Genomic DNA, 19411 nt, shown 5'->3' with positions numbered 1-19411 from the left:
CCAGAGACAGATAGGGGACTCAGCCAAAATCTGAAATAAGTCCTTTACCTGGCAGGACTGCAGAGAGAGAGGGAGAGAAGTCCTCACAATTGCAGACCTCCAAGATCATATACACCATTGCATGGCGTCTGACGGTTCCCATCCTGTGCTGCCCATCTCCCTGCACCCTGTGACACCATTCACAGCCACTCTCAGACTGAGAATAAAGCCAGGAGAGCAGTGCGGTGCGCTGCATATAAAGATAGGAAAAAACCCCAAAAGAAGATGCAATGATGACATTGCAGAGCTCTTATAATACCACACCTGTACAATATCATTTTGTCCTCGGACTTGGCACAAAAAGGCACCCAGTTTTTAAAAAGGATTTACCTTCAGCATTCAGGGTCTTCCTACTCCATTGCTGAACGTGGAGGGGCAGGTTCGGCAGGGGGGGATGCAGCAGACAAATTAATTACCAACTGCAATCAACAGGTGGCCTGGAGCAGACCAAAAAAGAACAACATCTTAGTTGGGGGAAGGGCTGTCTTTTAGGCTGGGTTCACATTGGTCCGACAAACGCTCCGACATTGGGAGCTCATGTCGCATGACGTGTGAAATTTAATGTTTCCCTATGGGAGCCGTCCTAACTGGTCCGACACAAGTCGTTCCGACTTTAGAAATGCTCCCTGTACTACTTTGGTCCGACTTTGATCCTACTTCAGCCTATTGACTATCATTGAAGTCGGATCAAAGTCGGATTGCCGTCTCGCATGATCCGACTTCGGCACGCGACTTGTGCTCAGATGATCTTGAGGGGGAACTCCGCGCCAAATTTTAGATAAAAATCCGGCAATGGGTTCCCCCTCCAAGAGCATACCAGGCCCTTGGGTCTGGTATGGAACTTGAGGGGAACCCCCTACGCCGAAAAGGCGGCGTGGGGGTCCCCCCAATCCATACCAGACCCTTATCCGAGCACGCAGCCCGGCCGGACAGGAATGGGGGTGGGGACGAGCGAGCGCCCCCCCCCCTCCTGAACCGTACCAGGCCGCATGCCCTCAACATGGGGGGTGGTGCCTTGGGGGAGGGGGGCGCGCTGCGGCCCCCCCACCCCAAAGCACCTTGTCCCCATGTCGATGAGGACAAGGGCCTCTTCCCGACAACCCTGGCCGTTGGTTGTCGGGGTCTGCGGGCGGGGGGCTTATCGGAATCCGGGAGCCCCCTTTAATAAGGGAGCCCCCAGATCCCGGCCCCCCACCCTATGTGAATGAGTATGGGGTACAGCGTACCCCTACCCATTCACCTAGGAAAAAAGTGTCAATTTAAAAAAAAACACTACACAGATTTTTAAAGCATTTTATTAGACAGCTCCGGGGGTCTTCTTCCGACTTCGGGGGTCTCTCCGGTTCTTCTCCACGCTCTCCGGATCTTCTGCCGGGCTCCTCCGCTCTCTTCTGCTCTTTTGCCGCTCTTTTGCTAAAGCGGAGGAGCCCGGTCTTCGGTCTTCAATCTTCTGCCTTCTGCCTTCTGCCTTCTGCCTTCTGCCTTCTGCCCTCTGCCCTCTTCTCCTGATGTTGACACGACGCTCTCTGGGGCTAGAATGCTCTCTGTGCGCTCTGCTCTGACTTATATAGGCGGTGACCCCGCCCCCTTATGCCGTCACAGTCCCTGGGCATGCTGGGACTGTGACGTTTTAGGGGGCGTGGTCATCGGGTGATGACCACGCCCCCTAAAACGTCACAGTCCCAGCATGCCCAGGGACTGTGACGGCATAAGGGGGCGGGGTCACCGCCTATATAAGTCAGAGCAGAGCGCACAGAGAGCATTCTAGCCCCAGAGAGCGTCGTGTCAACATCAGGAGAAGAGGGCAGAGGGCAGAGGGCAGAAGGCAGAAGGCAGAAGGCAGAAGGCAGAAGATTGAAGACCGAAGACCGGGCTCCTCCGCTTTAGCAAAAGAGCGGCAAAAGAGCAGAAGAGAGCGGAGGAGCCCGGCAGAAGATCCGGAGAGCGTGGAGAAGAACCGGAGAGACCCCCGAAGTCGGAAGAAGACCCCCGGAGCTGTCTAATAAAATGCTTTAAAAATCTGTGTAGTGTTTTTTTTAAATTGACACTTTTTTCCTAGGTGAATGGGTAGGGGTACGCTGTACCCCATACTCATTCACATAGGGTGGGGGGCCGGGATCTGGGGGCTCCCTTATTAAAGGGGGCTCCCGGATTCCGATAAGCCCCCCGCCCGCAGACCCCGACAACCAACGGCCAGGGTTGTCGGGAAGAGGCCCTTGTCCTCATCGACATGGGGACAAGGTGCTTTGGGGTGGGGGGGCCGCAGCGCGCCCCCCTCCCCCAAGGCACCACCCCCCATGTTGAGGGCATGCGGCCTGGTACGGTTCAGGAGGGGGGGGGGCGCTCGCTCGTCCCCACCCCCATTCCTGTCCGGCCGGGCTGCGTGCTCGGATAAGGGTCTGGTATGGATTGGGGGCGACCCCCCACGCCGTTTTTTCGGCGTAGGGGGTTCCCTTCAAGGTCCATACCAGACCCAAGGGCCTGGTATGCCTCTGGAGGGGGAACCCATGCCGGTTTTTTATTTAAAATTTGGCGCGGAGTTCCCCCCTAAAGATTCATACCAAACACAGTGCCGGCATTGGCGGGGATCCAAGTCGGATCCCCGTTCATTGAAAGTCGGACACATGCCGGCTTCATGTCGCAGGGCAAAGTCGGATCCAAAGTAGGACGGCTGTCGTGTCGCACCAGTGTGAACCCAGCCTTATTCAGCTAGGAACAGGTGGTCATGTGGGGTTCTGAAGGAGATGTTAACCCGTGGTTTGCTGATGTGAGGTGGGCCAGGAAACTAAATTTACTATCTGTAAATAGTGTATAGAAAATTCTAACTGGTATATGCTGCATATACACTTCATTTAGTGTATATGTAGCTGCAAACATACTTTGAGACCCCCATAAGTAAACAAAACCCACTGCCCTTAACCCCGCATATGGCCACATAGTTAAGCCACTCCCAAATTTTGCTATGTCTCGCACAGATACAAACCGATTTTGAAGTAGCAAAATTTAAATCAACACAAACCTAGATTGAAGTGTATGCATACAGTAGAGCTGCACGATTGATCGTTAAAAAATTGTGATCGCGATTCAACCCCCCTCACGATCTTAATACAGTGTTTCCCCAATTCATGCTAAACAAGTGCAGAGCGGTTCTCTGCTCAGAGCTGTCAAAAGAAAAAAAAAACTCAGCCGGCAAATTTTTACCAACAGCGATAAAGAGAAACAATGTATCTCTTGGTTCTTTTAGATCAAAGGAATAAAGTTTGTTCTGTAAATGAGGTCAGTTTAACCACTTAAAGTGTAAGTTCACATTTACAGAAAATCTGTAAGGTGAACTTACACTGGACCCCCTTCCCATCGCACCTGGTCCCGCAAACCTGGAGTCCAGAGATAACCCATTCTGACAGATCGTATAGCCGCTTCACCAGTCCAGGGATTTGAAATTCCTGTAGCTTTCTCTCCTCTTTGCCTGCGGTGACAGGATGAGCTACGTGGGTTCTGATTGGTCGCCGCCACCCATGTGATGACATCAACCAATTCGAATGGTCCTATATGTACCTCCTTACGAGGTACGTTTAGGAGATTAAGTCGAGGGGATTTCTAACCCCCAGAGTGGTGAGGCGACTTTATGAGGTCTCCTGGCGGGTAATCGCTGGGCCCCTGGTCAGTCGGACGGGGGGGATGAGGAGGAGGTCCAGTGTAAGTTCGCCTTACAGATTTTTCTGTAAAGGTGAACTTACCTTTTAAAGACTAAAGCTTTTTTGACACTTGTTGCTTACAAGTTAAAATCTTTATTTTTTGCTAGAAAAGTACTCAGAACCCCAAACATTATATATACATTTTTAGCAGAGACCCTAGAAAACAAAATAGAGATCGTTGCAATATTTTATGTAACACTATATTTGAGCAGCGGTCTTTCAAAAGCAATTTTTTTAAGAAAATATACTTCAATTAATTAAAAAAACCTATACAGATCCTCAGAGCAGAATAAACACAAGGATTTCTGGGAATTTGCGCTAAACACCTCTTTCACCGATGACCAATGACTACATGCTTGCGTGTTTGCACATAAATACGCAATTAGTACACGCCTTCAGGAAATATTGTACAAACTTTTAACTAATTGGTACAACACACCCACTAAGATACATAGATGGATTCCCACAGCTCCGGATCTTTGTTGGCGCTGTGACCAGGAGAAAGGCACATTACAACACATATGGTGGGATTGTATCTTGATTCAACCATTCTGGCGAAAAGTCTGTGAGCTCATAAAGCATGTTACAGAAACAACAATCCAACTGACCGCAGCGTACTGCCTGCTTCACATTTCAAATTGCTCAATGAAAACATACAAACAATCACTGACTAGATTCTTAATCACTGCTGCAAAAGCAGTGATCCCTAGACATACTCCCACAATTAAGAAATGGCTTAACGAGGTACACTGCCTTTACACAATGGAGAAAATAAGGGTTGCTCATGAAACAACTGAAAAGTTTAACAAAATATGGCAACCCTGGGTCATCTTCAAATACTCTACAGATCATGACTCGCTGACTGGAAACAAATCACGGCAACTCCTGGGCTCTATGCCTTCTACCTCTTTTTATTCTTTTTCCCAACATTTCTCTTTCTCGTTCAACTCTACTACTTTCCTATACTTCTTATTACGTATTGTTACTTATGCTCATATAGCAGATACCATGCTTACACTCAGACTATACGCAACATAATGATTAATGATGACATCAGTTCTTGTTTTAAAATCATAATTTCACATCTGACTATACTGTCTTTTCAACTCATTTTGAGTATTGCCTAAGAACAATTTGATGAGGTTAAGTATGTGTTATGACAATCATACTATTCATGTGTATTTGTATACAAATGTTATACTTTGGTAGGACTGTACAACTGGTATTATCTTTTTATTGGCAATAAAATATTATTGCTATAAAAAATTTAAAAAAAATTAAAATAGCCCAATTTTTTGTATAATGTGAAAGATGTTGATACGCTGAAAATCGTGAGAGAATCGTGATCTTTAGGCCTCATGCACACGGACACTGTTAAACTTGCGTTCAGAGGCAGTTGGACACTTTTTCCAACTGCCCCTGAACCCATTCAATGTTATCCTATGTGTCCATGTACACAGTCTCGTTTTTTGGCGTTTTTAGGCAGTTGCGTTTAACCTAGTTTTTCCAGAAGCAAAAAAATGGGTTCAGACGCAAAAGTTTTCCACGTTTCAGACGCCAAACGCGGCTAAACGTCGGTACTGCGTTTAGCTGCGTTTGTGTTTATAAGTGTTTTTTGCAACCCGACTTTGGGGCCCCATATCTCGGGGCTCCTAGCTCCAAGTGGCCCTGAGATACGGGGCCCCAAAGTCGGGTCACAAAATGTCATTCTCTGCTGCAGAAGTGCTTGACATCTTGCGACCCGACTTTGGGGCCCCATATCTCGGGGCCACTTTGTGCTAGCAACACCAAATTTGGTGTGGTGTGCTAACACAGTTGGACTAACACTATAATATATCCAAATTTGGGGTTCCTAGCACCAAGTGGCCCCAGAGATACAGGGCCCTAAAGTTGGGTGGCAAAATGTCATTCTCTGCTCCGCAGACGCTTCTAGATGCAAACGCAGCTAAACCCAGCATGCAAACATGGCAAAACGGGCGTTTCTAAACACCGGTTTCAGCTTTTAAAAACATGTGTTCAGCAGAGTTTGCACCGGCGTCTCGTGTGCATGAGGCCTTATTCTAAGCAAAAAAAATTGTTATTCCTACTTTATCCAGAATCGTGCAGCTCTAGCATAAAGTATGTGCATTTCTAACCCCTCAATTTATGAGGGGAACTTGCCAAATAAAACAAAATGTAGTAAAACAACTAGAACAAAGAGCAACAAGCTAACGTTTTCTGTTTTGAGGGTAAAGAATAAGTACAAGTATTACATAACGTACTAATTATGCACACAACACACTGAAATTGTAAATGTGTGCTCTATAAACCATAATAACATATTTTTTAAAATTATGTATATCACCAAAAACACAGCAAAACTAAACTACACATAAACATACTAAGCAAGCATAGTTTGGCAAAACACCTGTGCTATTTTTATAATTCATCAAGGAAGCATGTAGCTGTTTGTCCACAGTAACAATTGAATACTCACAGTAAGGCCCCATGTACACAGGACGCTGTTAAACGTGCGTTCAGAGGCAGTTGGATGCCTTTTTCAACTGCCCCTGAACTCATTCAATGTTATCCTATGTGACCATGTACACAGTCTCGTTTATTGCTGTTTTTTTGCAGTTGCGTTTAACAGCGTTTCTTTGGAAGCAAAAAAATGGGTTCAGACGCAGAAGATTTCCACGTGTCAGACGCCAAACGTGGCTAAACGCGGGTACCCGCGTTTTCGTTTATAAGCGTTTTTAAAGGTGCCCTATATTTTAGACCTGAAAAGACAAAAATTTGATGGAAAACAATGAAAAAACATAAAAAAATATAGTTAAAAATGTTTTAATTACTTGTGATGATTCATAGACCATATATAGCCATATATAGTCCATATATAATCGTGTGTATATATATATATATATATATATATATATACACAGTATATAGCCATATATAGTCCATATATATAGTTGTACTTTTTCAAACAGAAGGTCAAATGTGGCAATGGACATGCGTGTGAAATGAAAAAATTTATCTGGGTAGGTATGCAGCTGTACGTACATGTTTACAAAATATCCTGCCGACATTCGCTGCGCAATTTAAGGATGGGTCCAATAGCGACGAACTCTGACTCTGGACCTCTCACGCAATTTTCTATGTCATTCTAGCCTCATCAAGAGCAATGCTCTCTCGGATGCTGCTACTCACTCTGGTCAAAATGGCTGAAATAGTTAACTACAATGTTTTTTGAGCTTGGGGAGGGTCTTAAATGAGGTAATCTTAATAAAGGCTTCTAGACGCAAATGCGGTAAACGCGGGTAAACGCAGCTAAACGCGGCATGGAAATGCGGCTAAACGGGCATTTTAAACGCAGGTTTCAAGGTGTCAAAAAAATTCGTTCAGAGGACTTTGCCTCAGCGTCCCGTGTACATGGGGCCTAAAATACACTGCAACAGAGTATAATAAACTCTACTATGTATAATAAATTTAAGCTACCAGACACTTGGCAATCACCCCTTCCTACTTGAACCATGCCAGACCACATGCCTTCAAAATCTCCTCTTTTGAATTGGCTACTACTGAAGAGGTTACCAAACTTTTCTTAGATGCCCACTTAACCAATTGTCCCCTGGATCCTGTTCCCTCACAACTAATACGGTCACCCTCTTCTTCTATCCTATGCTCCCTCACTCACATCTTCAATCTCTCCCTCTCTAGTGGCACCTTCCCCTCCCCTCTAAAACATGCGCAGAACACTCTCATACTTAAAAAGCCCTCACTGGACCCTACCAACCTGAACAACTTAAGACCCATCTCATTGCTCCCATTCACCTCTAAACTTCTAGAACGCTTAGTCTACAACCATCTTAGCTCCTACCTCAGTGAAAATAACCTTCTTGACCCTTCACAGTCTGGCTTTCGCTCACAGCACTCCACAGAAACTGCCTTACTAAAACTCACTAACGATTTACTAACTGCTAAAACCAACAGCCAGTACTCCATACTCCTACTACTTGACCTCTCTGTGGCCTTTAATACTGTTGATCACACACTCCTTCTCAATAAACTACATTCCCTTGACCTCCGAGATTCTGCTCTATCCTGGTTTTCTGCCTATTTATCACAGCACTCCTTCAGTGTCACCTACAACTCCTGTCTCCTCCTCTCCATTGCCCCTTTCTGTGGGGGTCCCCCAAGGCTCTGTTCTTGGGCCCCTTCTCTTCTCTATCTACACCTCCTCCCTTGGTCACTTGATAACGCCCACGGCTTCCAGTACCACTTATACGCCGATGACACCCAAATCTATCTGTCTACTCCTCACCTCACTCCTTCAGTCTCCTCTCGCATTACTAACTTACTAACTGACAAATCAGCATGGATGTCGCACCACTTCCTTAAACTAAATCTCTCTAAAACTGAGCTATTAATATGCCCCCCCGCCCGTGCCCCCCCCCACGACTTTTCTATCAAAATCAACAATGTAACCATCAGTCCCTCCCCTCAAGCCAGAGTACTAGGTGTAATCCTAGACTCTGACTTGTCATTTCAGCCTCAAATCCAATCGTTGTCAAAAGTTTGTAGAATTCACCTCCGTAACATCTCTAAAATTCGCCCCTTTTTAACAAATGAAACCACCAAGCTCCTCATTCACTCCCTTGTTATCACTCGCCTTGACTATTGCAACTCCCTTCTCATTGGCCTGCCTCTCCATAGGCTATCCCCTCTTCAGTCTATCATGAATGCTGCTTCCAGACTTATCCACCTTACCAACCGCTCAGTGTCTGCCAACCCTTTCCTCCAATCCCTACACTGGCTCCCAATCACCCAGTGAATTAAATTCAAAATACTAACCACAACATACAAAGCCATTCACAACTCTGCCCCAAACTACATCACCAATCTTGTCTCCAGATATCACCCAAATCATCCTCTCCACTCTTCTCAAGACCTCCTACTCTCAAGCTCTCTTGTCTCCTCCTCTCATGCTCGTCTCCAGGATTTCTCCAGAGCCTCTCCCATCCTCTGGAACTCACTACCTCTACCTGTCCGGCTCTTGCTACCTTCAGGCGATCCCTGAAAACTCATCTCTTCAGGAAAGCCTATCACGTCTCCAACTAATCTTCTACCACTTCCATCAGCTCATTCCCCACAGTTACAACCTTTTGTACCACCTGCCCCACCCTATTAGATTGTAAGCTCTTCTGAGCAGGGCCCTCTTAATCCCATTGTATCTTATTGTATTATAACCGTATTGTCTCCCTTTTATATTGTAAAGCGCTGTGTAAACTGTTGGCGCTATATAAATTCTGTATTATATTAATAATAATAATAAGGTACCTTGCAAGCGAGGTCTTTCAAGGCACCTTGTCCCAAATGTTGAGGAGACAAAGACCTTACCCCTACATCCTGTCCCCCAAAAGGGATGTGGGGGTTTGTAGGTGGGGAATTATCTAGAAGCTCACTGTAGAAATAAGGTGCCCAAATTCCTTCTTCCCTTAAGTAAAAATGTACAGAGTACGTAGTACCCCATCTTACTCATTCAAAAAAAATATTAAAAAGTAAATAAATACACCCACACTGTGAAAAACCCTTTGGAAGTGTTTCCCAGGGCAGTTCCAATTAAAAAACAAGGCAGTTTCCCTTGTTTCCTATGGCATACATTTACACCACTGCTATGCAGTGGTGCATGCTAAATAAGCATTCAGCACAGTGGACTATGCTAGCAACCACTGTATCAACACCGTTGTGCCACTTGTGACATTTCAATAAAGTCCTATTGAACACACACCGTTCAGTGTTCAACACAGCTGCTGTTTGTGAAGCTGCCTTTAAAAAATAAAATAAATAAATCAATAAAACAATGTGCCCTCATTGTGCACTTCATGATGACTGGTTCAGCCCTGAAAATGTATAATCCTCCCATTATTTTTGTTCATCTTCATGGAAATGTATTTTAAAATTAAATGTTCTATTATGGAGAATCCTGCTATTCATTTATCAATAAATACCTCGCAGTTCCTACTGCGGATGATCCCTCCTCTAATGATTTTGTTGCTAGGCGTTTTGAAGCCCTCTTACAGGCCTTATTTATTCCTGCAGGTCCAGCCTTGCAGCTGTCAATTGTTAAAATATATTTGCCATACTATCACCAACTGGTCAAGAAGCATAAACAGACACCAGGAACCTGTTTATGGAGGCCTTGCACTCTTCGAACAATCACAACAGAAGCCTTTAGCCCTAGTGTATTGTGTTAATGCGCATGAAAATGTCATTCAACTTGTTTCAAGCATCTCTCTTATCTCTGTGAATATGCGCAGGATTTTGTGACTAAAAGCTTGGTCTGCTGAATGCCCATTTAAGAAAGAAATTCCTTCTATCCATGCCATTTGATGGTGAACCCCTCTCTGGGGAATCCCATGACATATTTTTCAAAGTAACCAGGAAAAAGGTATTCCTATCCCACAGAAACAATAAAAATAAAAAATAAGTCTCCTACTGCTTCTACCTCTACTCAAAGGGATCCTTCCATTCTCCCCAGGTGTCAACCTCAAAACCAAGGCTTAACATTTTCCTCTGTCGCTAGTCCTGGCCCACCAAGCATACCACATCTTCATGGAAGCCCTCCTTACTATGAATGGGCACCCACACTCCTCTGAGTGGGGAAACATCTTTTGACCTTTGCACCTGTCTCTCATATCAAAGGGGTACAATATAGAGTTTTGATACCTGTGCATTTAATGCCTGTGCCTGCTTCCTTTCTGCCATCTTCTGATCAAAGAAAGGCAGATTTGACTTGCACCAGCTTCAGGCACAAGGAGAAGTTGTACCAATTCCTTCAGAACAATGGTTTCAACGTTCCAATTCAAACCTATCTACAGTCCCAAAACAAAATTGGGGCATTTGTCCAATACTGGACTTGAAATCTTTAAACAGATTTCTTCATGTTCCAGAATTTGAGGTGTAATCAATTGGATCTGTCTCTGCTTCCCTCAGATAAAGGGAATTTCTTGCATCAGTAGACATACAAGATGCATGTGTCTATATTCCCATCACACCAGCACTTCCTACATTTTTCTGTGAGAGATGAGCACTTTCAGTTTTTGTCACTGACATTCGGCTCTTTTCTGTACCCCAAGTGCTAACAAAAGTCCCTGCCCTGCTTTTGGCTCTTCTACGAACACAGGGCATTCATACCTGAAAGACCTATTGCTGTAGGACTCATCAGCCAGAACCTTGTCTACCAACACTCAGAGGACTATTCAGTTCCTTCACACTTTTGGCTGGATAATCAGCTTTTCAAAATCTGCTCATAAGCCTTTACATTGTCTTGAGAACCTGGGTCTAATCTCGGACCTACAGGTCACAATGAAACCCCTCAATTACCTTCTGCATAAGTGTTTTGGGACTCATAGTGGCCTCCTTCAAGGCAGTTTCCTTAGCCTAGTTTCACTCCAGAACCTTTTAATCCTCAAGACAAGGAAAAAGCGGATCCAATCTTTGAAACACACAATGCTTCCATCCAGTTAAGCAAAGATCTTCCTGGGATGATGACTTTCCAATCCTGCCCTGGATTTGAGAAATTATTCCTTCACAGGACTTAAGACTTGGTAATGACAGATGTGAGATAACTCTAGGATGGAGTTTACAACTCACTGATTGTCTAGAGTCCCCTGAGGAGTCAATACTACCCATCAACATTCTGGTACTGAGAGCCATCGGATTATCTCTTTAACCTCCCTTCTACATGGTCACGCAATAAGAGTCACGTGGTCTACATAAATTGGCTTAAACATTAAAAAAAATCACACTGCTCCAGGTATCCTTGCTCCTTGCACATGTAAACACTGCTGCGCTACTGTGTAAGGGTGATAGCCCGGCTCACCAGCCACGTAGGAGCCACACAGAAATATTTTGGATGACTGCACTCCTTTTTCAGGAGTGCAGCTATCCAGAATTTTTCTTTGTTGGCCTACATAAATCATTAAGGGAGCACCAGAATCTTAGCAGCCCTAAATGGCATGAGTGTAATTCCCCTTAGTGGCAGAAACTTACATTCCACCTCTCTCAGACATCCACGTTCTGAGTGGACAGTTGGCAGGCATATTTTCTAAGCCACCAATATCTAGACTTGGGGTAGTGGTCTCTGTACCCTGAGATCCTAAAACATCTCTTTTAAAAGTGGGGAATACTAGATGTGGACTGAGGGTTCAACAACAAGCTGAACAAATTTTTATCCAAGACCTGGAATCCCCTGGGCTTTGCAATGAACACTTTGGTGATTCCTTGGATTAAATACCTGGTTTATGCTTTTTCTCATCTGAACATCCTTCCTTGTTTACTGTACAAGATAGAGGTGGAAAGGGTCTATGTAATTCTCATAGCATCATATTTGCCTAGAAGAACATTGTACACAGACATACTCAGACTTCTGGCAGATGAGCCTTTGACTCTAAATGGATGAAACTTGCTGGCCCAAGGTCCCCTATTCCTCCCTGCTTAATTGAACAGTTGCTTGCTTTAACAACCTTAGTGGAGAGTGCAAAATCTGGTGCAACTCTGTATAGAAACCAATGAGCTTTCAGGTTTTATTGGCAAAGCTTAATTGAACAGGCTTAATTGAACACAGATTCTGAGTGCACCAGTTTTAGTAAATCTACCCCATAGTGTTTGCCAGTGTTCAATCAAATAAAGGTAGTGGCATATAGCCCCTGGCCTATGAATACCAGTCCTGTGTCCTGTACCATACTTCAAGATAAGGAATTTACAGGTAAGTCAAAGTTCCTATTTTTTAATTTTGGATAGAATTAAAACTCCTGTTTTTTGACCATATTACCCATTGAGGATATTTCGCCTTACTTTCCATCTGATAGCCAAAACAGGGATTGAGAGGAAATCCCTTCAAAGAAAGGGAATCCCTGATTGTCACCAAGCAGCGTTGATTTTGTTGATGAAAATATTTTCATCAGCTGCAGGTTTTCAGTGAGGAAAACTAAACAGAAATAAAATTCAGTTTCCAATCAGATGACTAAAATATGACTAAAACTAAAATGGCATTTTATTCGAAAGAATATGACTAAAACTAAATTGAAATTTGACGTCAACATTAACATTGGTCAAAAAGCAATATTCTTGTTTATGAAACTAGGTTTTATTTATAAAAATGTTACTTGATATTTGTTTTCATTGTTAACAGAGAACTGTTAAGTTTGTTTATTCAGGTAATATTTGCAATGACATTACAGCTGATAAAGTTTACATTTTTTGTTTTTTTTATATCCCAACCCTTTTGCTGCCAGGCCTCTGCTCCATTTTCTACACTCAGGTGGCCAGACCATTTTTGCAATTTTTACATTTTTTTTTACATTCATTGTTAACTTTTTTTAATTTTTTATTTTTTTTGGGGGAGGGGGTCTTTGGTGAGATTTCAGAGGTCTAAACAGACCCCCATATGTCTATTTCTGAGACAGAGAAAGGGACTGAAGATAGTCCCTTTCTCTGTAGTGCTTTACGTGAATGATTGGAATCTGTATAGAGATTCCATTAATTAAAAGAATGTCAGTCTGATACATTTTAACACACTCGCGGGTACAATGATCAGCTGTCAGTGGATATAGCAGCGATCGCTGACTATAACCATTGTACATAGGTGGGATTTGGTAAACACATGTTTATCAAGCCCCCCAAGCTCCAACTTCACCCCCATATGCACCGCTTCCTCCCTCCCCCCCCAACCGCAATCCCCAGCTTGACATATGGTGATCTGTGCAGAGGGAAGATACAAGCAGTGGGGGGAAAGAGAGATGGCGCTCAGAGCAGCCATGAATCGGGGGTACCGGGGCAGTTGGGGGGGTGATCTGACCAGCGGGGGGACACATCTGAGTCTCCCCAAACCCCATGCAGCACCAGAAGCTGGTGGGAGTGGCAGAGGAGGGATGCCGGCTCATGATGGTGGCTGTGGGAGATCCGGTTTGCTGGGGGATTGGATTGGGTTGAGGGGGTCGGATCAGTGCAGGGGGGGGAGACGGGGGGGGTGAAGGGGACAGTAAAGGAGGGGGGGCAGTTTAAGATGAAAGGGAGTGGTGGGAGGTGGCGTGGCAGGGGGCAGGGAAGCTGCGTCATGGGTGGGGGGGCAGTCACATTTAGGGTTTATAACTGATCAAAGTTATAGAATTGTTCAGCAGAGATCTGCTGAACAATTCTGATATGAGCTTATGGTCACTGCAGTGACCATAAGCTTATAAGAGAGGGAGAAATGAGGGCCGTATGGACTTGGTCACCTGCAGGCACTTCTGTAGGTCTGCGCGGCGTACGGACTTGGCAGTGAAAGGGTTAAAGTTGCACTTCTGTTTGTCAAAAAACAATATTTTTGTTTATGATACTGGAGATTTTAGTAGACTAAATTGCATTTTAGGCAAAAGACTATGAATAAAACGAATGCCCAGTACACATGGTCTGAATTTCCGACAGAAAAAGTCCAATGAGAGCTTTTGGTCGGATATTCCGACCGTGTGTATGCCCCATCTGACTTTTTCTGTCGGCATTTCCAAAGGACTGAGATAGAGAACATGTTCTAAATTTTTCCATCAGAAATGCCGACGGAGGTTAAATTGAAATTCAACGTCAAAATTAACAATGTCACCAAGGTTACCAGCACTATTGTCCCAATAAGAAAATATTCCCTATATTCTTCTGGTGTAAACCCAAAATGTATTGTATTTTATTTTATTTTCTCTATTGTGATAATGGTAAATAGGATAAATAGAGAGGGTAAAGCTCCATAACAGGGGCACAGACAGTAGTAAAAAACTGATAATTGTTCTTATCCCTCTTCACTCTTTCCAGAAAGTAAAAGTTATACTTTAAGGATTGGCTTCAGGTCATTTAACGTATTATTTAAAAAAGTGTGTCACCTTGCCCTGCACAGAACATTATACCTTATACGCACACTTTTATTTTTGTCCCCTTATGAAGTCTTAACCGCTTCCCGACCAGCGCACGCCGATATACGTCGGCAGAATGGCGCTGGTGGGCAAAAGGGCGTACAGGTACATCCCCTTTAAGAAGTGGCGATGCAGGTGCGTTCACAGTGACCGTGACCGCGGGTCCCATGAACTCAATGTCCGCCAGCTGCCCACAATCGTGTCACAGAGAGGTGGAACGGGGAGATGCTTTTGTAAACAAAGCATTTCCCCATTCTGCCTAGTGACAGGACAGAGATCACTGCTCTCTGTCATTGAGAGCAGTGATCGCTGTCATGTGTGTTACAGCTCCCCCCCACAATTAGAATCACTCCCTAGGACACCCTTAACCCCTTCATCGCCCCCTAGTGGTTAACCCCTTCACTGCCAGTGTCATTTACACAGTAATCAATGAATTTCTATAGCACTGATCACTGTATAAATGACAATGGTCCCAAAATAGTGTAAAAAATGTCTGATGAGTCCGCCATAATGTCACAGTCCCGACAAAAATCGCAGATCACTGCCATTACCAATAAAAAAAAAAAATAAAAATAATGCCATAAAACTATCCCCTATTTTGTAGATGCAATAACTTTTGCGCAAACCAATCAATATACGCTTATTGCGATTTTTTCTACCAAAAATATGAAGAATACATATCGGCCTAAACTGAGGAAAAAAAATATTTTTTTTATATATTTTTGGGGGATATTTATAATAGCAAAAAGTAAAAAAAAATACGTTTTTTTCAAAATTGTCGCTCTTTTTTTTTGTTTATAGCGCAAAAAATAATAACCACAGAGGTGATCAAATACCACCAAAAGAAAGTTTTGTTTGTGGGGAAAAAAGGACATCAATTTTGTTTGGGCACAACGTCGCACGACCGCACAATTGTTAGTTAAAGTGACGCAGTACCCAATCTCAAAAATTGCTCTGGTCAGGAAGGGGTAAATCCTTCCAGGACTGAAGTGGTTAAGTAATGTAGACCCAAGAGCTATACTGTGGGGTTGATTTACTAAAACTGGAAATTGCAAAATCTGGTGCAGCCCTGCATAGAAACAAATCGGCTTCTAGGGGTTTTTTTGTGAAAGCTTAATTGAACAAGCTGAAGTTAGAAGATGATTTGCTACCATGCAGAGCTGCACCAGATTTTGCAATTTCCAGTTTTAGTAAATCAACCCCATGTATATCTACTTTGTAGAGTGCTGTATCTGCACATAATGCACAGATACCACACTTAGCATTTACCTGGAGAGGTAATGATCTAAAGATGTCTGAAACAACATTTACCAGGAGGTGGGAGGACTGCAGTTCAAAAGGTCTGGCAGCGTCTTCAATAAACAAAACATTGTGGCAATATTTGGGTGGTTAAGAGAAAATGAGTTGACAGGAAATCTAAATGGGGGGATTGGATAGTTTGAGTTGGGTCTCCCACCTCAATCAGTTCCCCCTAGAATCAAATCAATACCTGAATAATATACCGAACGTTTGATCAAATCTAGAATATGTTCATGTAATTTAGTGAGTAGGACCAGTTTTTAATTTTTGGATCACAAACTACATGCATCTAATATGTTTTTCATGTATTTACTGTATGTTGCCTCTCTTCTACCAATTTCCAATACAATACTGGTAATTTGTGGTTGTGGTCTTTAAGGTTGTTTCAAGGACAATAGCTTGTAACGTCTGTTGCAAGAATAAATGATGTGAATGACTCTGTACTCTAATGCACTGTGCATAACGTTGAAATTGTAAAACATTAAAATAAGGCATAAAAATACCGGCTGTTCTACTAAAGAGTGGAAAAACCTCCTGTCACTGAGAGACATTCTGTGCCACTCTTTCCATTTACATAACTGCTTTTTAGGTGTGTCTCAAGAACCTAAGGATGTTAGTAACTAGTAAGCAAGGAACTACAAAAAGTGGAATATTCATAAATAGAAGAAAAATATTTAAGGTAAAACGTAACAGAGCAGAACTCAAGTAGTGGTAATGTGTATAAATGAATTTCTGCAAATCCTATTGGCTAGTGTGTTTACTGACTATATAATGTGTCTATTCATTTATCAGCTGAAATTATTGTTTTAATATTCTTACACAGGGTATGAACAGTGCCTTTGATGTTTACCTGGTGGGAAACAACTCCAACCATTTCATCATTTCTCCAACTTCTGTCCAAGGAAAGGCAGATATCCGTGTGCGAGTTGCCGTGCAGCTGGACTTCGAGACAATTCCACGTTATGAGTTCTCTGTAAGAATCATTTTACCATATACAATGTGATAGAGTAAATGCTGAAATATCTTTACTTTGCAAGCACTTCTGTTGCCTGAGGTATATGGTTGTTGTATACGGTTGCAATCTCTTCTGGAGAACATTAGGCTTCTTGTAGTGCTGAAAGGTATTTTTTTTTTTACATTTTCATCATGATCGAAAACATCCCTGCTTTCTTTATGATAAATAACTAAATACTTCTAAGTGAGCTATAAAAAGTTGCTGTTTTACACATCTGCATTTATATTGTTCTTTAGAGAACTGTGTAGTGTTTTGGAGGGTTAAATACTGCAATATAACAGTTCTATTCACAGATTGCAGCAGATATACAACCTGGCTTATTTTAGATGCAGCTTGTATTTTCGGTCACATGAATGAAGACACCTATATGCTTCAATAGAGCAGAGATGAGGTGAAAAGTGTAGTAACCTCAGGAAACATTTACCAACAATTTCTTTGTTATGATCAAAACAGCTTCCCTGGTCAGTGTGTTGTCCTTTTGTTTACTTTTCATTGACTTGACCTAGCACTTTTTATGGAGCATGTGCCGCGCCATTAGGCTAATTGCCTCTGATGTCACCAGGCACCAGATATAAATACCAATCACAGCACTGGCATAGTTGGCACCAGATATAAATAAAATACCAACCACTGCACTGGAATGGTAGCCACCAGATAAACACCAATCACTGCATTTGGGATGGTAGGCACCAGATAAACACCAATCACTGCATTTGGGATGGTAGGCACCAGATAAACACTAATCACTGCATTAGGATGGTAGGCAGCAGATATCTATAGCAATCATTGCACTGGGATGGGGCTTCAGCAGGAAGGATGATCCTTGCTTCTTTGTGGTATTCTGGTGTTCTGGTTCTGAACTCCGGTATCTTTCAGTTATAAATCCACTGGTTGTTCTAACCATGTGTTACCAGTCTCTGCTTTAGATTGTTATCATGCTGTGGTGTTTTCTATTTGCCATCTGTTACCTACAGTGGGACAAACAGTGGGACAAACACAGAGGACTATGATTTGAGAGTATCACACAACTAAATTAATGCCCCATTGTGGTAATTCCCAGTGTTACCTAGACACTTTAAAATAATATGAGTATGGACTATTGGTTGCTTTGAGTTACTTTTTATATTGTCCTTACAGTTTGTACTGCTATTTTAAAACAGCCCAATAATGTAGAGTGTATTTCAATAATCTGGTTATATTTGAGGCAGCAGCCCAGCACAATGATGCTCTTACTAAAATTACCAGTCAGTTATACATGTATCTGCTTTTGCCAGATACAGAAGATTATACTGTAATCTAAATGAAATTCATATCAGCATAGATATTTAGAAATTGCTATTAAAGCTGATTTTTTTTTTTTTTTTTTTTTACTGCAGCTGCTGACTTTTAAAATATGGACACTTACCTGTCCAGGTTGCCCATGATGTCCTCACCAGAAGCCGATCTGTCCCTTGGCTCTCGGGTGAAGGCGCCGACATCTTCAGTAAGGGAATCAGGAAGTGAAGCCTTGCGGCTTCACAGCCTGGTTCCCTACTGCGCAGAAGTGGGAGCAAATACCTGGATTATACAGGTATCTGCTCCCCCCCCCAAAAAGGTGCCAAATGTGACGCCGGACGGGGGGAGGAATCTGAAAAGCGGAAGTTCCATTTTTGGGTGGAACTCCGCTTTAATGACTATATTTACAATATATCTGAGTATGCATTTGGTTATTTAAAGCTGAACTTAAGGCAAATGCCTAAGCACACATTTGAAATACAAAAGATTTGTAACTTTGGTAAAGTAGTTTTGTTATCCAGGCACCCTCTGTCAGACAGCAGAAACAGGTCAGTGACTTAAATTTCTTTACTACAGCTAAGCACTACAGCCTGGCCACCTGCATGCAGTTGGTTAATGAAAGAGAAGAAGCACATTGAAGAAACTTTGTGTCTTTCTTCCTTCAATACATTTTTATTATTTTTGATAGTAGTAAGTACAGAGCCTTTAAAAGACAATATACATACAAAAATGGTGGGTAGGCCAACATTATAGAATAGTCTTCTTCAAACGGTTCAACATGGTACAATATGTTAAGAAGAGAGCAATATATAATCTTGGGGCTCTTTCAAGCTTTCAGCTTAAGTGGACAGGGGAAGACCTGTAGAAGTAGAGAAGGAAGAAAGAAGAAATAGAAAAGGGGAGAATAGAGAGGTAGAGAGGAGCATCGCAGAAATCACAAAGGCACTGTCTTGGTAGCAAATGAGGGGGGTTTGCTTCTCATAAGTCTAGGAAGCTGCGGTCAAAATCTGATGGCATACATTTTGAGATCCGTGGATCCCAGGTTTTGTGGAAATTACGCATTGTGTCGGTGAGCTTAGAGGCTAGCTTGTCATTGGTAAGCATCCAATGAACTTTGGATTTTACTGCTGCTAATGAAAAAGAATCCAACAGCTAGACTTTAGCTA

General features: G+C 43.0%; 1 protein-coding gene across 1 annotated transcript in view; it reads left to right on the top strand.

The window, feature by feature from the left end:
* CDH23 (cadherin related 23) overlaps positions 1-19411 on the top strand; it is a 1935615-nt gene that overhangs the window by 934460 nt on the left and 981744 nt on the right. The window contains exon 12 of the mRNA XM_073596703.1: positions 16779-16928. Within this exon, the coding sequence (XP_073452804.1) occupies positions 16779-16928 (150 nt within the window). The remainder of the gene's footprint in view (positions 1-16778; positions 16929-19411) is intronic.

Source organism: Aquarana catesbeiana, linkage group LG08, assembly GCF_042186555.1.
Source record: "Aquarana catesbeiana isolate 2022-GZ linkage group LG08, ASM4218655v1, whole genome shotgun sequence".
In the NCBI taxonomy this organism is placed as follows: Eukaryota; Metazoa; Chordata; class Amphibia; order Anura; family Ranidae; genus Aquarana; species Aquarana catesbeiana.
Note: the sequence above shows the minus strand (reverse complement) of the source record. Positions and strands in the feature narration are given on the sequence as shown.